Source organism: Cephus cinctus, unplaced genomic scaffold, assembly GCF_000341935.2.
Source record: "Cephus cinctus unplaced genomic scaffold, Ccin1 Ccin1_scaffold0786, whole genome shotgun sequence".
In the NCBI taxonomy this organism is placed as follows: domain Eukaryota; kingdom Metazoa; phylum Arthropoda; class Insecta; order Hymenoptera; family Cephidae; genus Cephus; species Cephus cinctus.
The window spans coordinates 122,614-148,012 of NW_014333388.1; the positions used below are offsets into that span (position 1 = coordinate 122,614).

The following is a 25,399-nucleotide window of genomic DNA, read 5'->3' on the forward strand; positions in this document are numbered from 1 at the left end:
TAAAAATGGAGGTGCTACACGGATGTCAGCTCCAGCACCGCACTTTCATAAAATCTCTTAAAAATGATTCAACAATAGGCTTTTTCAATAGTTCTCGAGAAGTTCTACAGTTCCTGATAGGTTTCAACAATCGTTCTGCTACGCAACATCGGTAAAATATGTATTAAATATGCTTGTGGCATCATACGCTTCAGTGCAGGCAGACACGAGTTGCTTGCTTTTGTCATATTAAACTTACCGAGCTTACACTGTGCGATCGAATTTAGGATTGCAAAGAAAAAAAGTATTTAGGCTATATCCGATGAGTTGTCTCGTTCTAAGTGTTGCTTTGGGAACCAGCGATAAGTAGCGGAGGACTCTGCCCGCCAGGCTACCCGTTCGTGATCACGTTCAGCTCGGCTACGACGGGATATGCATTATCGACGGAGGCGATGATTAAAAAATTCTATTCCCGGACTCGCCGCTACGATTTAGCGCCATGTTTTTGGTATCGCCTAAAACCGTAGCGTTGTGCATCTCTCTACTGATCTCTGATAATATACAGTTATCCTCATGAGATGATAGGTGACAGCGATCGTGGCTCCATCTTATAGATAATTCCAAACATTACGTTTCACCGTTGGCTAGAAGTTTCCTACTCATCTCTGTATCACGTGCCACCATCTCCTATCTACAACTGGGTAAATACAATTTTTACTAAAACTGTAACCCAAGAATCAGGTCGATTCCACATATGAACATTTGAGTCCCGTCTAATCCTACTTTTTGATTACTTACAAAACTCAATTCTGTGAAATTAAATATATACCCGATTTATCTGCCGATTGACTGTAAATATAAAACCTATTCACTCAAATGTATATACATGCAGATGAATCTAAAGGAAATTTATAGTCTTAAGAGCTGCTACATATGCCCCTTATCAAACGCTGATAAGTCCCAGTACATAATTTTTCCATAATTCCAGTACAATAACCGATAGAAGTATTGTCATGACAATCGTTAACTAAACAATTGCACGTAATTACTGTACAAGACAAAAGCAATTTATTATTTAACATCAAATATAATTCGTTCAATATTTTTAGCCCCCTCCATACTCTAACAATTCAGTGTAATAAAGCGTGATTGTATCTATGACGCTAGACGACTTTAATAAGTTAAATCGTGACTTCCGCCATGTTTGAGCTTTAGTATCTCATCAACGGTTTAAGTGTGAAGACATTGAGTTAGTGCGAACGTTACTGATAACACGTTTAAACTAAAGCCATGCCGAAAGAAGAAATCTTATTGACTCCTGGTCAACGAATAAAACCAACAGTAGATACTAGTTTGGCGATAAATCTCGTTAATAAACTGTACAGCCTAACGGTAACAAGTGTAACGGAATTAAATTCCTACGACGATAAGAATTTTCACGTAATATGCAAAGCGACACATGAGAATCCATGGATCGATCAAATCGCAGAAGATGGATACGTCCTAAAGATAATGAACTCGTTGGATTCGAGAAATACAGAAATAATCCAAGGACAAAATCAGCTGATGATTTTCCTCAATGATAACGATCTAACCTGTTCGCATCCCGTGAAGAATATCAAAGGTGCGTACTACTCGTTAGAGACTCTTGAAGAAGATAAAGAAAAATACGCAGTGCGACTTCTCGTGTATCGACCTGGCATTTTGTTGTGTCGTGCAACAATGACTGCTGAGTTACTGAGAAAGGTTGGAAGTCTTGCTGGGAATGTCGATGAACTTTTAAAGAAATTTCATCATCCGGCTTACGAAAATCATAAAACGCTCTGGATGTTGACATCCTTGCCGCGACTGCGTGAGTTCATTTACGTCATTGTGAATTCTGAGGATCGACAGCTGGTGGTCGAGGTGATTGAAAAATTTGAAAATGACGTTCTAAATCGTATAGATGAGCTTGACAGAGGAATAATTCACGGAGATTTAAATGAACAAAATATCCTCGTGAACGAGAACGGGAAGGATATTGTTGCTGTTATAGATTTTGCCGATACTCAAAAGTCGTGTCTTGTCTTCGAATTAGCTATAGCTACGTGCTACATGATGCTGCACGCTCAAGATCTGGCAATGGGACGTCACGTTTTAAAAGGATACCAGGAAGTACGGGATCTTAATAAAATGGAAAAAAGTATACTAAAAGTATGCATATGCGCGAGATTCTGTCAGAGTCTTGTATTGGGTGTTTATACATATCTTAACGATCCGCAGAATGAGTATTTATTGATAACGCAAAAGAACGGTTGGAAGTTGTTAAAAAAATTGTGGAACATGAACGATGACGAAGTAAGAGAAATTTGGGATCTTTCTTATTGATAATGTCAGGTTTGATTGTTACAGAGGATTTGATGGAGAGTGAGTATTATATATACACTGATATACATACCCTTATTTGTTTCTTTTTTTAATTTATGTATAGGCAGTTACATATGTACATATATATAATATATTTATATATATACCGAACAATAATACTCTCCATATTATATAATCTTGTGAAATCATTTTACATGGCTACGCTGCATGGTATATACAAAAAATTGTACGCCTAAGTTAATTATTTCGATTATTCATTTTTATCATTGTAATTATGTTGCTGTGTCACGTCTCTCGCTCCGTGTACATCTGCCTGTTTTTATTAATCAATAATTATCATTAGCAATATTATCATTGTAGTGTTTAATTATTAATCGGTCGAGCCCAAACGTAATGTTAGAGAACGCTGAGGTCATTGCTTCATGATCGATGATTAATTTATGTTTGATGATCGATATGCCGCACGCAAGGAACGTATATTTTACAGGAGAACTAATTCTTTAATTAAATGTTGTACGTGATAAGAGAGCTTTTACAGTCGTGTCTAGTTCCGGTATCAGTAACAGGAAATGGAAAAAGAGCTGAGACTGCATTTACGGAAGTACGTCGTGCGTCTTTGAGATTTTTATTAATTTCATCGTCGCGTTTGTTTTTTTAAGTAGTATATGGCGCACGTGCATTTATTTATTAATTGTTAATCTATTATTCTTATCGGACACTGTCGTTGCGCTCCTTGCAGCATCATTCCTTCATCGATCATTATTAATTTATTACCTACGCGACTTATCCAATAAGAACGTTATCATATAAGATCAAGAGTCGCGGTAGCGACTCGGCGCCAAATACAAAAAACTTAAATTGCATAAAATGCTTTTTTTAGCGTTGAAATTATTATTTTAGCGAGACGCTACTGCTACTCTTAATATCCGGGAATAAAGGGTTATTTAAGAGCAGTGTATCGATTGAAGTTAGTTTTTATCATGTAAATTAAATTTATCAGCTAACTTCACTTTTTACAATGGTCTTGGATAATCCTATTGTACCTATTGTTATTTACGCACTTTTATTCTTATTTTTTTTTTTCAAATTCGCGCGTTAGCTCATTTTGGCAAGCCTTTTATAGCTGTGTAAGAGGCAAATTCGTTGCTGGCGAAAATTTCTTTACAATTCGTACAAAAGGCCCGAGATTATGCGCAATTTTGGTTTTGTGGCTTTACTCCAAAACAAGCTAATAAATTTTATTGTGTTAACTGCTAAAGAGCAGCAAAGAGATTTTTAAGGAAATTTTACGAATATATTTAAACGCACCAGAAACTGTATTGTTTATGGTATTACCATTAGGACGAATAAGATCAATTGATTTTTATTTCAGATATAAACGTAGTCAAGAAAGGAAACTTACCGAATGAAAATGTTATTATATAGAATTTCGGTAAAATAAGTAAATAAAAGCTCTTGAGAATCAAGAGAAGCGAATAAACTCGAGATTTTCGACTAACAATGGAACCTCGATTGTTAACAAATTTTCGCCGATTAATTTCTTATTAACAAAATATTATATTACAATACCTCAATATTTTATTGCTTAGTCTATTGGTTTTTTTTTTCCTTTCTTTTTTTTCTTTTATGTTCGACCAATCAGGGGCGTACATTATATATAATATATATTTCTTTATATATTTATAGGCGTATATTTTCTTTATTCTTTTTAGTGTCCCTCGCGTTAATCGTATCCACACTATGTTCTGTCATTACGTAAATGCAACTTACGCGTAGGTCCGGTAGTCGTAGAAGCTTAAAGATCAACTTATAAAAGTTATTCTGACAATAAAGAGAATAAAAATGTATCGATAACAATGATAATACCCGTGGAGTTATTTATAAATGCTTCAGTGGAATGTGCGGATTGATTTCTTTGGAATTCGCGAAAAGATTCTTGATAATTGTATTAATGCCCAAGGCTGTAATGATAATGAATAATAATAATAATAATAATAATAATAATAATAATAATATAATACGGTAGTCGCCTGTTACAAAGTACGTTTTCAGTCTTAAGAAATAATCTTTTTCTATTTTTCTTGTGTCCTCGTTACGATCGGGAAGAGATAATTAAATAAGAAGACCCTAGATTGAGGGTGAGTCGAAAGAATATAAAAAACTGAAAGTGGATGTGGAATGTGGAAAAAATGGAAATCATATACTTTTTACGAGAGGGAGACAGAGGGAGTTTCGATCTATATAATCTTTTTTTTTCAATTTTGTCTTTTTGTCTTGCCTGACCATCTTCATCGCTCTTTATCCTATGTATTAAACTTTAAATGGATCCTTCGCTCGTGTTATCATGGCTGCGAACGAAGTCTTTCAACATTGAAACAGTTTAAGATGTGTCAATAAATTCATATCGCAATAATAATTTTCCGTGGGATTATAATAATTCCTCTTGACTTTTTAGTTTGTTAATTATTGAACTTTAACAATATACTTCAACTCTCTCGAACAAAGGCCAGGCTCTTCGTTCTTATTTTTCCAGGACCTTGGTGTCTGTATGACTGTTTTCCGTTTATGCATGGTCCTATTTATATACATAACACATGGCTGTGTATGCTGACGTGTCTTTAGGAATTGTACCAAATTACACGTGACGTTTGCTAAAAAGATTATTATTCAATTAGAATGAAATTAACTTCGGACAGTGTGTGTAAGCCCTGAACCGTCCGTCATCTTTTTGTCTCTCTGACGATTTAGCTCTGGATGACACTTAAAAAAGAAAAACATGAAATGAGTTGAAATCGAAATTTTCACATTTTTTCTTAACTTCGATTGGAAAAAAAATTAAAAGTTGATGCTGCCTATATGTAATCTTCGTGCTCCCATTAATACTGCTATTAATTAGAGTCAATTAATTATTATTCATTCACACGTTTCACGTCGGATTTATACTTTTGACGTCTATCCAGTTTTCACAACCTACATATACATATATATACACACGTAAGTATATATATGCATATAAAGGCGTATATCATCCAGTACGGAGTCTCCATCCCGTGTTAGATTATCGACCGGAAATAGCCACTGTGTAAGGTGGTTGGACGAGCGCAAAATAATGTCTGGTTCAATTGCATCCGATGGCAATAGTTTTACTTGGATTAACTTTTCTTTTCTTTTCATTCACTCTGACTTACACACTGTCACACTAGGAATGCTAGGACTTTTATTCTTCTCACGTTTTCACCCCTGCAGACATTCTTTTCTCTCTTTTAATTATTAACACGCTTGCAACCCCATTCCCGTCGCTTTATGCTGCTTACCTAATCTTTAAAAAAAAAAATTGCATCGACTATAATTTCAATTTTGTCAGCCTAACGGCAGGATTGGCAGCACTGCTTTTGATAAAGTGGCACGCGGCACATATTCATCAGTTTGACTCTGCTGCAAAGCTGCGATTGATCTTTGCACTCTCCTGCAAAGTGTAATTTTTATATAGAAACTTCTTTTCTTTTTACTTGATATATTTTTTAATTTATTTATAACCGTACCTGGCGATTGTGGACACGGTGGACCCTTGCAAGTCTTCATAACAGACGGACGTGAAATGTCCCTGCATGCATTGCCTGCAGGTTTCTTTGTGCCGAACCAGACGCACTGTAGAATCCTGTATTTTATACCGTCCTCCTCGCAGGACGCAGTGCACTGAAGTAATTACGATAGGAATTTAAATTTGAAAAATTAATTTTTTAATTTTTCCTCGCGCCTCTTACCTCTGACCATTCGCCTACACGCCACACGCCCTTACAGGCGCCATTGTAACATTCCTGCCTCTGCGGTGGCCTTATGCCGTCGTCACAATTACTGGAATCCAAAACCGTCACATTTTGTGTACCATCTTCAAGCTCATCGATCAACTGACAGCTGATGTCTCGCCTCTGCATCGCTAAAATATGTAAAATATTATAAATAATTCAGTGAACTAGCAAACCGAGTCTTCGACTGGATGACCTACCAGTTTTCCAATTGAAGCATCGTGAACTTTCACAAGGTGTCCATTCCCCGATACTCCACTGAGGGCATCTTCCGGAACCACATGGTCTCACTTTCTGTGGGACAGGATATCCGGCGTCCTCGCATAAATTCGCACCGATCACCGTCTTGGGCGAGACTACTGTGGAACTTGAATTTGTTTTCGACGTACGAACTGTACATTGCGCTCCTCTCATCTGTGGGAGATAATTTTTGTGATAAAAATTTTTTTAATCATTTTTTGAAGGAGTATATAGACCTACCTGAAATCCACCTCCGCCGCAAGTTTGTGAACATTTTGACCAGTCTGTTGTGACCCATTCGAAAATTAAGTCATCTGCCGTTCCTGGTGTTGCGAAAAGATTGCACGTTAAATATATTTGTGTTATCGTGTAACTCTTTCTTAACGTTGGATCTCATACCTTTTCCTAAGATGACTGGACTTATGGATGAGTCGTCCATAGCATCTTCATGATCAAGAGCAGTAGAGGTTAGGGCATCCCATGTTTTACTACTTTCAAAGTCCCTTGATATCTTCTGGGAATAATACGTATCTATTCCCTGATCTCCTGGATCACCGAGGATTTCATCCAGATGGACCTCGCGAGAGACATTCTTCGAATACTCATTGGTCTCTTTGGAAGACAATGCGGGCTTCTGATGCTTTCCGGAAATGGATTCTTCCTCTTGTAGAATCTCGGTGGCCGAGGAAGATACGCTCGTATTGTTATCTGTTATAACGGCACTATTATTTGGTCCCATCAATTCCTCCTCCACTTTGACACTTGTCTTGTCATTTGTCATTTCCGGTAGCACCAGGTCATCCGAATTAGAACTTTCAGTACTCTCGCTGGTATTGACTTCCGGCGGACTCTCATCTGCATCCACATCCGGTTTAGGATCCAATTGACTTTCGGTCCTTTTACGTACTTCCAATTTGGTCTCTTTAGCAATATTTAAACCTGAATCCATTTTCTCGTGTCTTCCTTCTAATTTTTTCGGATCCCGAAGGTAATAAGCACTGATAACGGCGTGCTCGGGATTTCTTATGGATTGTAATTCATCATTAAAATTATCAGCGACTCCATCGTGATGGCTTTCAATAAAATCATTCACAGATTCCTCTTTCCTCCTTTCCTCTTCCCTACGTTTTGTCTTTCGCAATGACTCCTCAATATAATCTATTGCCAATTTCGTTGGGACAGCCGACATCCGCCTCTCCGTTACGACTTCCGCTGTACTTTTAACGCTGTCCTTACGCTGAAGCGCAAAAATAGCTTCGTCGATGTCGTAGGGATCGTCATCAATGAAAATCCTCTCCTCGTCTGGACCAAATTTCTCATCCGGTATACCAGCTGGATTTCTGTGCATTATGTCGTAGTCCTCGTTTCCATAATTCAGGTGATTTCGTCTGCTCGATGAAATTTTATCTTCGTCCCGTAATTCATCAAATAATATCGGTGATATCATTCTGTGACCTCGGCTGGACGCTCCGCCATCATTAAACGGCCAATAGGACTGCAATAGATAATCAGTGAGAAGCTAGGAAAAGATACCATATTAATTTGCATTTTGATATTTCATTTATAAAAAAAATTAGCTCTGCCTAAGGAAATAGAATATTTAACGTTAAAATTACACTAGAATATTGTACGTACCGTGCTTCATGCAATATTTAAATATTTATAAAACATTGCAGATACTATTTGGATCTATGGAAATAAACAGGCTCGGCAAAAGTTATTGTAAATTGCAATAAGCAAATTTAAGAGCTTCGAGCATCACAGGCTGGTGTGATCAACATTCATATAATGATTATCGGACATGTAAAAAGACTGGAAAAAAAGATGTTTCATCAAAGGTTATTGTACTGACAGACTAAAGTCATTACTCGAGCCACTACTATTTTATCTATTCGAAGAAAGGAACAAACAAGCTTTCTAATCTTAATTCAATATTGATCTAAGCATTCTTGTGAATCTCATCATCGTGAGGCATTTCTATTGGCTCGCGAGATAAATTCCATCTCACCTTCAAACTCGAAATGAGACGAGTTATGTATGGCAAAACGGTAGAGGTACCGGAAGTTGCAGAAGATTCGACGGATTCGTGGTAACCAGGCTGGTATCGGAATCCCAAAGATAATGATTCCGGATCAATGTTAATAGAGTCCAAGTTCAGTGCCAGCATAAGATAATAGCATTATCAGGAAATGTTAGTAAATTCAGAAAAGTACGACTGTACGTTAGATGATTTAAATGATTTTCAGAGTGCAATAAGTTATCACAGTGTGTTTAATACGTGACCAATCGTATAGAACAGTAGACGACCATTACCTAATAATATTTTTCACGATCTCTAAATCAATTTTACAATTCAATTATTGCGAAACAGTATAAGGGAAGAAGTATTCAATTTGGAGTAATCTAATTTTGAATCGTTACACGTGTTTTACCTGATGCTGAGCAGTTACTGTGTGTTCTCCATGTGCCATTGTCGCGTCCGGATGTGACAGACCTGAACTTGGTTTCTTGGGACGTGGCTTCTTCGTCGGTTTCACCGGAACACTACCCTCCGGACGTGCCTCGTGACTGATATCCTCATTGCCAAACGCGAAAGACCTTACATAGCCGGATGCTGTCTGATAGCTACCTGCGCGATCAGTATGTACGTTCTCATCGGAATTGGAAATGGCCGACTCTAAATTGGCATCTTGACTTTGGTGCACGGCATTTCCATAACGCAAAACCTCTTCGCTGCTCATCTGCTCTCCGTGCTTCACCTTCACCTGAAGTACAGTCTCAGCTTTCGTACTGTCGGCTAAAACAATCGTACGTTTTTTATACCGTGCTTCTGAAGTTGTATGAAAATTCTGTTTAGACTTTTTGAAAAAAAAAAAAAATATAGATTTACCATTGCAAGCATAAACTCCACGATCTGCATGGGTTATGTCAAAAATTCTCAATAGTCCTTTCTTGCTGATCTTGTGCTTCGATGACTTTCGCAGTATCGTACCGTCTTTGGTCCACATTATCTGACTCCTGAAAGAAGATACCAATTAGCTGGCTCAGAAAAATATTCTTTATTATCCTCAGTATATTACTTGTCGAAATTCTTGACAGGACATCGAATCTTGACGACTGACGTTCCATAGAAGACTTTGGCTATTCCGCCGATCTTCAGATCCACCTTCTTCTTGTCCGATTCCGGCTGATCGTATGTTGTGTTCTCGCTAAAGATCATCGGTTCCGCTCCCGATCTCATATTGTCACATGACTTTGTATTGCACGGTTTCTCACTGGCTGGCTTTGGCGACAGGCAATCTCTTTCCTGCAGCGTTTCCTTCCTGCCCTGCGCCATCACCTGTTGACATGTGACCGTGCGCGACTTCACACCGCCGCCACAAGTTTTTGAGCACTAAAAAATATAAATGACATAAATATACACGGCGATAAAGAGTAGCAACGTATATATGGAACTGTTTGACATTGGTCCATATGGAAATTTGTGACATGACAGTCTCAGGAAGCACATTGTACCTTGCCCCACTGTCCAACGTGCCACGTGACAGGACAGTCGAACACGTTACAGTACTGACGGTCCGACGGTGGAGGCTGTGGACACATGTGGCCAGGAACTATTACTGTATTGACGGTTCCCCGCGTCACCTCATGTATGCAGTTGACGTCTCGTAACTGAATCCCGATACCACAAGGGCTTTTGCAGGCTGAGAATTCGCTATAGTTCCACCTGAAAAGGAGATCAGCACAATGAGATGATCGAATAGCACTACCAATGCGCACAGCAGTTGCCTTTTACTGGAATCATTGTGGACCGTTCACAGCGGTGACTATAAAATCATTTCTACTTAATATAGAAGTCACGAAAGACTTACCTGGGTGGGCAGGGATGATCATTGCACGATTTTATTCTGGCTTCCGGTCTTGTTTCCTGACTGCAAAGATATGGCGCCACTGGTCTGCCATTGTCATCGCGTACACAATTTATTATAAGATCCTGCATACCTGTAGGATCAATTTGCTTTAATTAATAAAACAAAACAATCACAGTTTGGAATATATGACTTTTACTTGTCAATGACTTACCACCTAGGCACGTTGCACTGCAGTGAGTGTATCCTGCTTCCCTCCAGGAGAAGGTAGTCTCGGTAGCAATTCCTGCAGCGATCTTTACGCTACCTTCGTAACTCTCACCTCCGGAACCCCTTGATCCTGATCTGTACTGATCCGTCATGCTGGACTCAGCATAACCACTGTCGCCTACAGTGTCCATCCTGTAGGACAGACTGTTATCGAGGATGCTGCAAGGCTCCATCTCGCACCTCTCTGTCTCTATGGGTTTTGGTCCAGAGCACTGGTGATTGGGTAGCTTGACGATGGTGCGGCTGAACTCCAGGAATATCTTACAGTGGACCTCACGATGACGGATACCCTCGCCACAGGTAACGCTGCACGGTGACCATTCATCCACGATGAATCTGAAGAGTAAAAATTTTTTATATTTCACTTTTCCATCATCTTTTTTTTACATTTTATTTTATTTTTTTTTTTTTTTTTTTTTTTTTTTTTTTTTTTTTTTTTTTTTTTTTTTTTTTTTTTTTTTTTTTTTTTTTCTTTGCTCTCCAGCGGCTCTTTTCTCTCCCGTGATCGATTACGAGGGCGGATAGCCACCGGTTTGTATTTTGATTGAAATTAATCATGGGAGATTAATTGTCCTACTTCACCATGCGTCCTTTCACAATGGTTCCATTGGCTTGGAGAACAGTAGGAGCTACTATACGGGTAATATCGATCAGAATCATAGAATTGTTCTAGTTTCTATCAAACGACAGCGTAGGTGGGTCTTATTCAGTTGTTTTCAACGTCTGAAGTTACTTTGATGATTGATAAAAATTTAGTTTGCTTCATTTCGACTTTGGAGGTACATACTGTATCCGATGTATGTGAATAGAGTACACAGCGAGACAAAAGCAATCTGATCCCACAGTCTAGTTTTATTCATAGACAAAGTAAAGATTCGAATTTTTTTGATAGACTGTCACTAAAACTCATGACTGCAAAACTTTGGCAGTGTCAGGTGTTAAATAATTTGTAACTTATAAGCTGTCAAACAGAATGATGTAAATAATACAGGTGATGACACTGGATGGAGCAGCTGGAGAAAAATCTAATACTGAAGAGAAAGGAAGTCCCTTGAGAAGTTTTGAAGATAAGGAGACTCAGATTAATAGGATACCTCGGATGCAACCAGCCACAGGCAAAGTAGACCGTATAACTGTCAAGACAGATAAACTGACGCCAGGAATTAAATGAGTGTATTCAGTGGGTCAAAGGTCAGCTGAGGTACGTATCGTACGTGCTTTGCATGCAAAGTAAAGCTTCTACCGTGACAGTAGCGTACGATGGCGACTTTACCATGAAAGTGACGTCGATGATATCGATTATCGATCGATTGTCATTAAATTATTTTAATTGTACTTACGTCGAGTCCGATGGTACAGCCTGATCAATTAATTTCTCAGGAACCGGCGGTGCCGGATACGGGTGCATCAATGGGAGACTGAAGTCGTCGGTGTCATCTGATGAACATATGTATTTGTTTATTTTGCCATCACAACCGTGATTCTAACGAAATTGAACTTTTGCAGGAAATTCGAAACGAGGATGAGGGTACAGGTATTAATATTATTACTATTTCAACGTTCAGGCAAAGCCAAGAGAATTTTGAAATTAAATAATTAATTTTGACTTTGTCGGAGCTGCTATAGGAGTATTAAAAAAAAGTTTCGTCGGGCGTATCAAACTGCTGGAAAATTAACTTGGACTCCGGACCTTCATTGCTGAAAGTGCTGAATTTTTATTTTTTTTTTATTTCTTCGACTCTTTTCATCTCCGCTGATTCAATATGAATCTTATATCTATGTACGTGGAAACTTACAGACTGCGCAGGGATTATTCGTTCTGCATTCCTGCTCCGTACGCGGATGTTCTCCAAGGTCGCAATCCGTAGAGAGTCTTCCGGTGCCGTCGCGACATTCGACCGTCCTGGTTTTGACGCCAGTTCCACAGGTCACCGAGCACTATTTGGTAGAAAAGAAAAAAAAAAATATAATTTCAGGGTCCGATCAAATAATACGTACACATACCACATGCACGTATTAAAATATCTAGTGAGCACCCAGCGAGTACACGAACCTCAAAAAAAATTAAAAAGCAAATTCGACTGGCACAATAGGATTCAATACTGTCTATATTCAATATAAAAATTTCTTTTTGTAAATATGATTAATCCATAACTGATAGCTATTGATAAATATGTATACGCGTAGTTTTTCCGTAGGCGAATATACCGACTCAATTCGCCATAATGACTTGAATAATTATATCGTAAGAAAATGCCTTCGTACTGTCAGAATTCAAAGTTTTTAAATGTACAAAAAATATATAACAAACTCAGTCTCGACGGTACAGAGATACACAAGCGATGAAGATACTTGCGTAAAGTGGCACTGAAAGCAAAAGGATCGAGGATAATTGACTCCTGGACTGAGGGGAGTAGCACTGTAGACACCTACCTACCTATATAAATACATATTCATCGAAAGACGGTAAGTGTTCTAGGGTGCAAGATATAAGGTTGAAAGTAAATTGTATGGCAGCGTAACATGAAAATAGAGACCCACTCGCGTTACCCATAGTCTGCTAAAGAAGGTAGGAAGGGGTTAGAGAAAAGGAGGGAGAACCCAATAGCTTCAAGTACTTAAAGGGCGAGAGGAAGAGGAGCGTTGGTGGTCGTGAGCTTTCAGCTCAATATTTGCTTGGCTCGCTTCACAAAAGCGAGAAATCTATCAATTCCTGTCTTCCATGCTCATTCATTCGGCTTTCAGTCGGATGAAATCATTACCGTCGACGGACTGGCTGATGGGCGGGTGGTGGTGGTCTGGTGCGACGGAGGTATGCTGCCAGAGAAGAAAGAGACGGTAGACGTCAGGGGGCACTAAAGTAACGGAGAAAGGACGTACCCGTCGAGCTAGTGCGGGGCTTTGGCGAAGTTATCATAAAGGAGGCCCGTAGCCTATGGTGCTTGGTAGTACGTCTCTCGGGCGCTAGAGTGCATTGTATATCAATCAAGAATGAAACGCCGTAAATCATAACCTCGGTATGTTCGCGTTTGCTGATTATGGATTTTCGCATAGGATACACAATACACGTAAGCGGGATTGGTTCTGTACTGTTATTACGCGTTGTCGACTATCTGTTTTATGTTCTTACAATTGGAAACGTCGTCTTATCTGTTGCCCTACGTAACCTATGTGGTTGGCTGTCTATAAGTGTTTCTCGACTAGTTTTAAAGTAACACTTCGTCGACCCATTTTCAATGTTCGTTTTAGTGCCGATCAATTTTAACCTGAAATGTACTTTCTAAAAGTGACCTGTGCACGTGATGAATGGATCTAGGGTAATGTACTCTTTTTTTTTATTTAATTGGGAATTATCAGTGACTCGTCAACTGCAACTGTCAAGAGTCCTAACTTTTTTTTCTTAAATCTTAACGAACATTTCGTAACGAATTCTTCTACGTTACATCGCGCGAGTTTATATATCCGTATTTGCATAATCAGTTGCATCTCTATATAAGAGGTTTAAAATCCGATATTCTGCTGTGGTAGCTGTGCTACGTGTACTGTACTGTACTTATGTTGTGTATGCATGTACAATGTACACGGGAAGTTGGTATATGAGATAAACAGGGGAGCATCTAAACGAAGAGAGTTGTTTGGCGAAACTGAAATAGTAAGCTAAATATTTTAACCTGCTTGTTTTTCGAATATACGCTGGTTCAGCTGTGCTGATTTGAAACGTTCTCTGATGGTAGGAAACGTCGGGATTGTTATAACGGAGGTGGAACATCGGAGGCGCTTCGCGTATACTTAATTGGGTTTGTCTGTTTGCAGTATGGTTATTGGGGGATATGCGTGTTAAGGCTATGTTTAGAATAACTCGAATGCTTCCTGTACGTTCAATGAAACTTCCTGTACAACGAGTGTCGATGATTTTCGCTTTCCGCGAGAATATCTAATGTTTCAATATTTTTTAGAATGTTTTTTCACTGTTCATCCTGTCACAGGTACACGGAGTGATGACGTCAATTTTTTGTGCCGCAAGTGTTAGACGGGTTATAGGATAAATAAATAGTCGGTGGAAGGGGTTTAGTGACCTCATGAATAAACCAAGACGTTCGTTCTATGGGGTAGGGACGATTTTTCTTCTCCGGGGTAAGTTTAAACTAGGCGTGGCTTCTTGCTAGCTGGATTCTACGTACGGGTTATACGTATAGGTAACTCCTTCGGTTATGCACTTGTTTTCTCTCTCTCTTTCTTTATTCCTTTTTTCCATTTTTTTTTTTTTTTTCTTTTGTGACAAACTTTCCTCGTCAAAGGCAGGTGCTTGTTATTTACGCTGGCTGTCGCGAAATAAAGTTAAACCGAAGGCATTATGGCGTTTCAAGATTTTGCCAGTGGGACGAGCACTGTGAACTTTTTCGATTCTTGGCCACATTTTTATTCTCTTTTTTTTTTTTTCTTTCAATTTGACTGCAAGTAACCCACCATTATTCCTGTAGAGAGGCTGATAAGGGGTGAAATTTTCAAGCTTCAAAATGCTATTTATATACTTATACACCAATGGTCTATGTGTCTATTATTCTTTTTGACTTATTTTTCTTTCAGATTCAATCACAGGCTTCACGTCGAGATTGGAGAACTCGTTAGATTCTTCGAAGAGACGTTATGTGCCAGAAAGTTTGGCATCGGTATTGTGTTTGGTGTGAAATAATGTAACTGCGGTGGTACAAGAGGCACCAGAAGAGACAGTCTTTCGTATAGCTATATATATACTATAATATATTATAGCTGTATATTCACGGCCAGGTAATTTCTCTCGCGACAGTTTGCTTTATTCGTTTTGTTTTCTTCGTTTGATTCGCAACGACCGAAGGCGAAGCTGAGGAGAGAGTTTGAAGTTTTAGGGATGCTGCGACCGAGCAGAGACTTGAAGAAGTTGAAAAGGACTTGTTTGAAGACTAAATTGTCTTGTTTGATCTTGGCGGATGCAACCCCGTTTCTTTCATGGGCCAGTAGAGCGTGATGCTACGGTTAAGTAAAATAAGGAGTAACTGCATCCAAGACACGTTATTACTCTACGATTCGTTTGACGTTACCGGCGGAGTCGACGGTTTTCATTTTTCTTGCTTTTTCTACTTTCCGCGACACTTTGTCATAATTGGCTGGACGCGTCTTGGATTCTGAATTTACTGAACGTCGTGCGAGACAGAGAGATGGAAGGAAATAAGATTTTAAAAAACTAAAATTTTATGTAACTTTTTTGGATTTAAAATGTTGATACTCATTGCTACTCACTTTGCTCCAATGACTGGTCTCCCACATGGGGCAGGAAATTGTATTGCAGCTCTCTTGGTGCCTTGGTCTGTGCAGCCCGTTGCACTTGTGTTCCGGGAGCTGCAATTTCGAGGAATAACACTTTAGTTTCCTACCTATTGACCAGGGACGTTGCTTTGGGAGGGGAAATAAAAAAAATGGCTATAAAAGAACACGTTGAACGGTCGTAAACGTGACGGTGTTTTTCTACCGTTGAATAAGGACAGGAAAAGGAAGAGGTTGTACGTCGAAATACGTTTTGCTACTTGAAAGAATTTGGAAAAATTATTTTCATTTAGTTTGAGCTATTTTAAGTAAATTTTTGTTGGGAGTTAACGCAGCAACGTTGATACTTCAGTCTTTCACGTGACAACGTAAAGATAACTCGTTGCATCAGCAATTCGAGTCGAGCGACTTTCAGCAGTTTTGGGAGTGTTTCGTAAAATATGAAAATATATTTAAAATGCATATATATGTATATATATATATATATATCACAGTGAATTTCAAGTCTCTTTGATCACGTAAAAGCATTTACGCGACTCTGCCAGGCGCGACGTCAGTCGTCGACACAATTGTTCCAGATTTCGCGCAACGAGATGTCATTTCACAATGGTCTTTCGCCACAAGGATTTTTCAGCTTGGAAAATTTCACGCAAGTCCACGTCCACATGTACCTACGTCAGCCGTACGTTTTCCTTACCTTGTCGGTAGTTTTGTTACCCTTGTCCTCGGTACAAAAAACATTTCTAGTTCTCGAGCCACCGCCGCAGCTGGCGCTGCATTCGCTCCACTCCCCAGCGACCCATCTGCACAGAATTAAGTCATGGTGGTGACAAGTAACAAAAAAGTAAGAACAATCCAGTATTCATTGTTATCTGATCTCAGGAGGAGATACAAATCTACATTGAATTAAAAACAAGATCCATTGCTACAATAACGTTGCAGATGAATATTATTTATAATTCTTTGCTAAGCAAATTTGAAATACATTCTAACAGACACATCGTTCTAATAGAACGAGTCACTTGCTTATTGTCCTATTACATCGCAGAATAAAATTTCTACTGAGATTCCTGATGCAATTCGGATAAGTTACATTAACCTCAGGATACACGTGAGTCTCTATTTGTATTATGAGAGTAATAAATTCATATTTAAATTCCCTGAAGTAACTATTCCGTACGGAGGTATGGCTATCGACTCGCAGTGTATAACCAATTCTTTCTGCATATCTATTTCTATTTTTATACCTACGTTTTTAAAGTCTTATCGTCAAGTTTTATATTGCATATAGCCCGGCCCCGTTGCACCAATGGCTTCCTGGAGTTGATTCTGTGCAAAGACATTATTGGCATTATCGATGACCCGATATCGCGATGGCGTTTCAAATCGCTTTTTTTTCCTCCCCAACGAACGTCGAAACCGTGGCTACAATGTACGTACTGTGTACATCTATCTATTACGTAACTGTAGTTCGATATAACTATAGCGAGCGCCACGCCGCCCTACCGTTAAACTCCTCCAGGGTAATTCGTATCGAACGCAGGCATTATTCACTGCGCAGGAATTAATTGCAAACGGACCTTTCTGATTCTCCTGGCGAGCCTGACTTGTATTTCGCTTTTCAAAAAGTTACCTAGGCTTGAGCGACGTCGGTCGCCAGATGGATCTATCGATCCATTCTGAATGAAACACGCTTTACACATATACACATTGCTTTTCGTTAAAATTTACCAATATTTATGCATCATTCGTTCTCGTTACAGTGAATTAGTTTTTGATTATTTTTTTTAAATTTTCATTCTTTCCCCTCAAAAATACTAAGAAATAATTTACAATTTTACTGATCGACAAGGAATATCAGTGCTGCAAATTTAATCGATCTTCAACGAAGCTACGTTATATAAACGATAATAAAATAACGTCGAATCACAGTGTCTCCGCTGTGTGGCGCCACAAGCGAGTTAAACTAAATCGCAAAGCGAAGTAATTACCGCAATTCGAACGGCGACAGTCGTTGTTGTCCTAGTGACTCGTTAATACAGCCGCCATTTCGCGAAAGCCTCGAATATTTCATTTCACGTCGACATAACATTGTCAGCAGATATAAAGAGCTTTCCATCGCGTATTACAATGTTCTAGAAAGATAAATATATTAGTCCCACGCAAAGAGAGGACCGAGGATGTAGAAAATACGTGGAAGCCACGAAGTAAACGCTATTACACGACGTCAGGTCGCGTTTACAATATTTCAAGACTCTTATTGCGGATCAAGCTTTTTGAAGCTGGAACGTATATCCTCACGGAATAAAGTCGCTTTACGGTTTGACTATTACATTTTTTTTTTCTCTACTGCGCTGTACTACAAAAGCCTGTGGGCCTTTCTCTTGGCTAATGGCTGTTGAGGCAGTTGAAAGCCTCCTGTATTGCTCGTGTTTGCTGCTACTCATGCTTCGACTACAGTTTTCAACTATACATATACAACCTTTATGCCTGGTTACCTTCCTACCTATATGCCTCGTAGGCCTATATACCTGCACGCCTAGTCCAATGCCTTCTCTAACGTCATCTCCCGTCGAGCAAACGCCCCAGCCTTCGCTTTACACCTTGTTCGCAGTCAGAAACACTAACGCCTGCCGGTACTCACTTCGTGGAGCATGGGTGCGTATTGCACGGCAATAAAGTTTTCCCTGGCTTCTGGTCAGGATCGCAATTCGAATTTTCGACGATTGTTTCCGTTCCGATGGTCTTGCATACGGCGACGGCAATTTTGAAACCTACAAAGAAAATTAATGCGGATGTAAATATATGTAAAGGTGCTACGGGAGCTTTTTGAAGTATTCGGTTGACTTTTGTTATCAAGGTTGTACGAGACTGGCGTGACGGGCTTACCACCTCCACAGGACTTGGAGCACATGGATATCGATTCCAGGATCCAGGAATATTCTGACTGACAGCTCGAACCGTTTCCGCCGCACACGCCACAGGCGTCCAGCCTTTTGCTGCTGCCCACTCTGAGGTCGCAGCCGACTTTCTGCAAAGGATAATTGATAATTGGTTATTATGGTACTTCTGGGTGTGTCAATTATTTACGGTGCTGGGTATACGTAGCTGTGGAGACACGAGGCTATAAATTTCTCTTGGCAGGTAAGCCGAGAATGTCGATTAACGATTTTCATGAAAACACGTTGAATTTGCCTGCGTCAATTTACACGACTTCCAATTTCCAGCGTGGAAGCCTAGACGGGGGGTGCCGATCGGTACTCGGAGTTGGACCGGAGCTGATTTGTCATTCAGGTTGCATGGAGGGTATTCGCAGGGTCGGGAGAGAGAGAGTACATTATTCATCCCTTATCCAGGCTAAGAAGAGTGAACTAAACCAGAAGTAGCAGTAGGGGCTGGATGGCGCCGAAGAACGTCAGGGCGTTAAGGTGGGCTGAGGGTGATAAAGGGGTGGCTGAGTTCACGGATATTGAGATGATGGGAGAGAGAGAGAAGAAAGCAGCCTGGGAGTAGTGAGAGTAAAAATTGGCAAATTCAAAATGGATGGCATCGAAAGCTTCGAGAAAACAATCTGCCCGATTTTCCTGTTATCGGAGTATCTTTAGATATTTTTTTTTTAAGGGCATCTATACTTGCGAGACGATGTACAAAAATATGTAATACATATATAAATATATAAAATATAAGACTCCCGTAAATTTTAATATTTATAGATTCGGAAGGTATTTTTGAATTTTTACGTCTCTGCGAAAGACCGTGAATCCGTTATCAGTGTTATTGTTCCCGTTTGCCTTTTTTCTCGGATTGCAGCCTCGTACAGTTTATGCCGATTTAGCAAGAGTGCTTTTCCCCACGTAGCGCCACGATGAAATTTAACATGAAGCCGACACTCTGTGTACGTATACGTGTCTCGGAGAAATACGAGCCTGATGGCGGCCGCGGATTCCCGCAAAATCTCTTACGGCGAATTTGTTCCCATTCTGGCGAGTTAAACGACAACGGTAAACTTCCTTCTTGCTCGTTACATTACAATATGTGCCATTACCCTTGCAGCCGATGTAAAGCAGCACGTGTGCCGTCACGTGTGAACGTACCTGGAACATATTGCAGTCTAGTACACACATAGCTAAATCGAATGGAAGACATCGGAACGTTTTGAATTTCCCGGGCATATAAACAGCTGGTATAAGTGTTCCCGTGAAGATTTTCAATTTCAACGTTAAAATAGTCATTAACGAAATCGTGAATACGTGAAGTAGTTTTGGAAATTTTAATGGAGGAACAAAAAATTATGTGACAGGAGGATACATTATTTCCTATCGATAGGAATAGACTAAGGATATATTAATTTTGAAAAATTTCAATGCGTTTTTTAGAGATATTCATAACGGAGGAGGTTTACTGGCTAAAGAAAAAATTTTTCCTATACCTTTCGATACAACGAAAATACATTGACACGTGTTTGACTATTTTTCCAGTGACTCTTGTTGTTCGGTTCTATGAGAAAAGAGTGAAGTTCACGAGCAACGTCTTGTGAGATAAAAGCTTTTATTTTAGTACGTAAAGGGTGGAGTCGGCGAGGCTGTTCGCCTAAAGAGTGCAGTCTGTATATTTAATAACGTAAAGCCAGTTGGATTTTAACGACCTCGCTTACCATTTAATTACGTGGACTCTGCGCTGATTCGATATTGTTCATCAACTTTGTGTAACCATGAAATTACATTAATAATTACACAGTGCTCTGCGCAAAATTTAGACGAAGTAACGTTTTTAGTTTTGCCACTGGTTAGCCCGATTCAGCTGCCTCGGCAAAGCACGAAGTTTGATATATATTTTTGAACAGTTAGCGCTAATGAAGTTTGTCTTTTTATCAAACAAATTCTACGGTGTAACGCAAATCAGTTTTTATGTCGACAAATTTTTTCTCGTGAACATGAAAGTTAATTGATCAGCCATTGTCGAGTGAATTAATTAGCTGTAAAAAAAATTCCGAAGTAGATATCAGTTACCAGGAGCTTTTCACGCATAATGACGTCATCGATCCACTTCGACAATGTCGCGTGTAATATTCCTCCTGCTTTTGTCCGAGTCGACGTTTATTGTCCGAAAAAGATAACTGCCAAAGAAATAGCTAATTTATGGGAAACTTCATTAAGAATAAGACTAGACGCGATAAGATCTTTGATACGGTCGAAGCGACAATCAAAAATTAAATATTGTTCGAGAGAACGTTAATTGCAAACGTCAAATTCACAACGGCTGAAATATTTCAAATTATACGATTGACGAGGGTAAAGGAAAATCAGAAGCAGTGGAAATATCAAATCGAATTATACTAAACTGTAACTGTCCTGACAAACGTGTACCGCGAGCCTTCACAGCTGATCGAACACTAAAACCAACGCGTGATTGACAAGATAAAGCAAGGTTGGCAAACTCACTTGGCAATCTCTCTGTAATTAGAGGACCTAACAGCAATATAAGCAGCTGACTATACCACGAGGCACGTTCACCAATATAGTATACGTATACAGGTCTGCTTGGGTTGTCCATTAACCAAACAACCCGACAGTCAATTCAGCTTATATACACAAGGGAACATAATTCTTTGCAGAGCAAAGTATATTTATGAGATCAAATCATATGGTACTGCACTAATCGTAAAAATATTAATATACAATATCACAATTAATATGAAGTAAATAATACAAGTATCGAAAGAATAAAAAAATGGCAATTATTACGAAAACTATATTTCATAATTTTCGTATTTTATTTTACCGCTCTCGCGTACAATACGAGGCGCCTTTTTGACTCCGGCAGTTCTAACGGCTGAGTTCGGTAGTTCAAGATGGCGCCCGAACTGTCATCAGTCGCGTCGGCAGCTCCCGAAGGAGACTCGAGTGCGTTTGAAGTGTTTAAGTCGATAAACTTACCATGCATTCCCCTGCGATACAGACGTCCAAACTATCCGGATGACATTTCGTACCATCCTCAACTTTGTCCGCGAGTTGCACGACTATTGTTTCCTCGGAGTCGAATTCGCTCACGCCATCTACGCCAAGAGGAAGGACGCGCTCCGCCTGGATTTCCTTGCTCTTTCCGCTGTCCACACCGTTTTCTAGCGACTGCTCACCACGGCAGATCAAAGCACATGGCTTTCCAGGATCATGATGCGGTAACCATCTCAATAATTGCCCACTGTAAGGTATGTTGTCAAAAGCAGCACATTGTTCCGCACGAAAATCGCTCGGTCGTTCGCATGGCTGAAACATTCACGAAATTTTCATTGTTCGTACCTGCTGATAGCTGCGTACACGCGTATACACATTTATTCAGGCTAAACGAGCATAATTGAAGTCAGCCTGTCAGTTTGATTTATCTAGGACAAACTAGATTTACCTCCCAATTGATAGCTCTGCATACGTACATGCCTTGATGCGTCGTAGGTTTGTATTGTCAGTTAAAAATACACGACGCAAGTGACGAAATAATTCGTTAGTGAACATTTATTTATTTTACAATTCCGTCGTTCAAAAATATACACGGTATCGATCAGCCTTCAAAATGTATATGGGAACATTGCAAACAGATAGTCCGCAAAACGTACGTTCGTTATCAACGATTCAAAAGCGTCTCTAAAACAGTTATTCAACGGTGAAAATGTAATCGTTCGTGCGATCTTATATATAACGCCTGGAAATGATTCGGCTATCCTCAAATTTACGATAGCATTCTCACGATGTGTTTCGAATAAATAGGAGATCATGGGAAGTAGTAAAAGGATATAGCCAGAGGGTGGAAATGTCATGACAGACATTGACGGATACCAATAAGCGTGATCGATCGGTATCATTAAGGGTCTACCTACATATACTACCTATACCTATAATTGTATGTACCGTTTAAACATATTGTACGTATATACACAACTATTGGTTATTAATTAATGATATCTCTCAAAGGTATCTGGGGAAGCGTTTCCCGTCCAAGGGGATGAAAGTCTTTCCTCAAATATATTCGCTGTACAACTTCAACTCCCTCCGACGTTAACCAGCAACGGTAGAAAATGGCAGACGATGAAGTTCGCTGTGTATAAAATCCTCAAAAGCTACCCTATCTCGACGTCTTACACCCTCGGACCATTTCGTTCAGGAATATCTACCTCCGCGTGGGCCAATTTCTTTCACCAGATATCAGAGAAGGACTTTAGTCCCCGAATCGAGCTTGTTCTCCGCGGTCGCTCTTGGCAGGGTTATTTTTTAATGCCAAGAAATCGGTGGCGGGGAAGGACCAGCCAGAGCGACTTCTGTTGTCCTCGAAGCGCCATTGTGTCCCGACGCTTTTTTATCTTTATAATTAAAAGCGAACCGAGGAAGCTTTTAAAAATTGCACTCGACTCTCGTAGCTACCTCTTATCCACGTTGTCCTTGAATTTTATTCCAACGTCCCCACCCCGCCCCGTGCCTCTCCACCCCACGACGGCTTACACAGCTATTTTGGAACTCCGAAATTTCGGCGTTATCGCTATTGGCGATTGCGGGATATTTGTTTCTTCTTCAGTTCCAAAGAATAATTTTTTTTGCCACGGCTCGGGCCAATTCATTTTATCGTATGGGAGGCTCTTGTGAAATTTATTTTCACGGGATACAAAGACGTTCTTGTGTGTATGTGCAAGATGGTCTTATCAGTGCCCGTCCTAACGACGCATATTATCTGCTGTTTGCGTAATATTTCCGAGAATCGTCTTTAGACTTTTGACAACGGTTATTTGGTTCTACGAAGGAAAACGAGGGAGAGATCAAATTTACTTGATACTTGTAGTACACGAGTCTATATGTATATACCACGTATTCAGATATCCAGGTTATTTTCTCTCGTCGCCCCAATACGAATAAGCCTTAAAACCCGTTTGTTTGTTAGCGAGCGAAATTCTCATCCATCATCTGTATTTTTCGTTAACCCCCGGTCAGCGATATCATTTTCAGGAAGCATCGAGATAAAGTTCAGTTTCGCGAGGATTAATACGCCGGCAAACGGGATATATCCTAAACTGTTGGCAGAAACCATTTTTTGCCAACCGTAGTAAAATGCTCTCGATGGAAATGCGAGAGCCAAAGGAGGTTTTTGTTTCCAATGGTGTGGGACGCGAGGGGGGTCAGCCGGTAAAACAGAGAGCGAAAATGGTCGTTATCGCTTTTTGCCCAAAGATTCGTGGATAAAATTAAACTTGCCCGCGCAGCCCGATTAGAGACTCAGCATGTATTATGTTCGAGCGTCAAGGTCAATGGAGTTACGTATCAAGCGTATATCTATAATTCATAGAAAGTGGCGCCAGGAGCAGTTGGATTATTTTCGAGGACGGGCAATGTTTAATGATGCAACCAGCCGATGCTTTAATCATTATTCTTAGAATATGGAGTAAACTTTTCCCTCGTCCTTCGACCGTCTTCTGAGCTTATTTACTTTGACGCGCTTAAATTCGGCTGGACGAAACTTCGCATTGCGATTATAGAGTCTTTTGTACACGTGGTTAAGGCTGTGTTAATCTGGTATATACATATGTACTTATGGGTATGTGTTTGTATTATATTTTAGAGCGGGGAGCCAAAAGCCATAATGGATATATAGATGGTATTCACGACTTCGCGGGGGGTGGAAGAAACTATGCGAAATGCCGAAACCTGTTAGAAACCACACCGGAACCGCAATGCAGAGTTCAGCACGCGGCTCGAACTGGAATCTCAACTAGTCGTTACGAGGTCACAGAATATACTATGACGCTGGCAGGACGTAGTTACGGGTTGCGGGCTCCGGCGGATGGCTCAAGGCGCTTTTGGGCTGTTCTTGAAAATTCCCAAGTATGGATAATTAATTATTTTCCCGTGCTTTCCAGTCAACTGTGAAGCCGCTGATCTTGATAGATTGTAAATATATTATTAAAAAAAAAAAAAAAAAAAAAAAAAAAAAAGACGCTGGCAGGACGTAGTTACGGGTTGCGGGCTCCGGCGGATGGCTCAAGGCGCTTTTGGGCTGTTCTTGAAAATTCCCAAGTATGGATAATTAATTATTTTCCCGTGCTTTCCAGTCAACTGTGAAGCCGCTGATCTTGATAGATTGTAAATATATTATTAAAAAAAAAAAAAAAAAAAAAGAAAAAAATAAGGAATTAATAAAATATTGTCTAACCAACAGATGCTCGAGGGAATGCCGTGGTTGCGGAATCGTCGGGGAAGAATTGAAGGAGATACGAGAAGAAAAAAAAGGTAAAATGCATCGCTCAACAAGAACCGCTGAAGGGAGTAAGTTTTAAAGCGTCCACCTGAATGCAGTTCGTAGTTTCGTCTCGTCGGTGCTGCAATTTGCCAGGGGGTCCATAATTATTCGGTGTACCGGGAAGGGTCGCGGGGTTGAATTTGTCCGGGAGGAAAGTTTCAATCTTGAGGGGGTGGGGAGAGAGGAGGGGGGGGGCTTCCCCAAAGCGGAAACATTTCCCTTTAAGTGTCCTAAGGAGGGATGGGTGGTAAGGGTGTAAAGGTTCGTACACACCGTCAGTGGAGAGTTGCG

General features: G+C 39.9%; 3 protein-coding genes across 16 annotated transcripts in view; 2 read left to right on the forward strand and 1 right to left on the reverse strand.

Moving 5' to 3' along the window:
• The first annotated feature begins 1,006 nt into the window (after positions 1 to 1,006).
• Positions 1,007 to 4,209, forward strand: LOC107270514 (hydroxylysine kinase). The gene is made up of 2 exons (XM_015745591.2): positions 1,007 to 2,385; positions 3,719 to 4,209. Exon 1 carries the CDS (start codon positions 1,270 to 1,272, stop codon positions 2,344 to 2,346), a length of 1,077 nt encoding a protein of 358 aa, XP_015601077.1. The 5' UTR covers positions 1,007 to 1,269; the 3' UTR covers positions 2,347 to 2,385; positions 3,719 to 4,209.
• Positions 4,210 to 4,584: 375 nt separating this feature from the next.
• The window catches only part of LOC107270513 (protein madd-4), a 90,715-nt gene continuing 69,900 nt past the window's right edge, over positions 4,585 to 25,399 (reverse strand). For 2 of the 6 annotated variants that reach the window (XM_025087891.1, XM_025087890.1), the window contains 20 exons: positions 21,769 to 22,098; positions 18,722 to 18,863; positions 18,477 to 18,606; positions 16,530 to 16,635; positions 15,809 to 15,907; positions 12,328 to 12,469; positions 11,872 to 11,968; positions 10,476 to 10,867; positions 10,265 to 10,394; positions 9,909 to 10,119; positions 9,473 to 9,786; positions 9,283 to 9,410; positions 8,825 to 9,189; positions 8,401 to 8,490; positions 6,792 to 7,911; positions 6,633 to 6,715; positions 6,353 to 6,566; positions 6,111 to 6,283; positions 5,889 to 6,042; positions 4,585 to 5,812 (listed from right to left, as the gene is read on the reverse strand). In XM_025087891.1, the coding sequence (XP_024943659.1) occupies positions 5,712 to 5,812; positions 5,889 to 6,042; positions 6,111 to 6,283; positions 6,353 to 6,566; positions 6,633 to 6,715; positions 6,792 to 7,911; positions 8,401 to 8,490; positions 8,825 to 9,189; positions 9,283 to 9,410; positions 9,473 to 9,786; positions 9,909 to 10,119; positions 10,265 to 10,394; positions 10,476 to 10,867; positions 11,872 to 11,968; positions 12,328 to 12,469; positions 15,809 to 15,907; positions 16,530 to 16,635; positions 18,477 to 18,606; positions 18,722 to 18,863; positions 21,769 to 22,098 (4,521 nt within the window). In that variant the 3' untranslated portion in view covers positions 4,585 to 5,711. Of the gene's footprint in view, positions 5,813 to 5,888; positions 6,043 to 6,110; positions 6,284 to 6,352; positions 6,567 to 6,632; positions 6,716 to 6,791; positions 7,912 to 8,400; positions 8,491 to 8,824; positions 9,190 to 9,282; positions 9,411 to 9,472; positions 9,787 to 9,908; positions 10,120 to 10,264; positions 10,395 to 10,475; positions 10,868 to 11,871; positions 11,969 to 12,327; positions 12,470 to 15,808; positions 15,908 to 16,529; positions 16,636 to 18,476; positions 18,607 to 18,721; positions 18,864 to 20,486; positions 21,517 to 21,768; positions 22,099 to 25,399 lie in introns of those variants that run through there. The other 4 variants (XR_003060547.1, XM_015745586.2, XM_025087892.1 and 1 more) reach the window with 4 other exon arrangements.
• LOC107270516 overlaps positions 12,485 to 25,399 on the forward strand; it is a 94,987-nt gene continuing 82,072 nt past the window's right edge. The window contains exons 1-4 of one of the 9 annotated variants that reach the window (XR_003060566.1): positions 12,485 to 13,599; positions 15,119 to 15,319; positions 18,693 to 18,976; positions 19,060 to 19,536. Coding sequence is in view for 1 of the 9 variants with exons in the window: in XM_025087893.1 (XP_024943661.1) it covers positions 13,551 to 13,599; positions 24,431 to 24,693; positions 25,028 to 25,098 (383 nt within the window). In the remaining 8 variants the exon portion in view is untranslated. The other 8 variants (XR_003060565.1, XR_003060571.1, XR_003060567.1 and 5 more) reach the window with 8 other exon arrangements.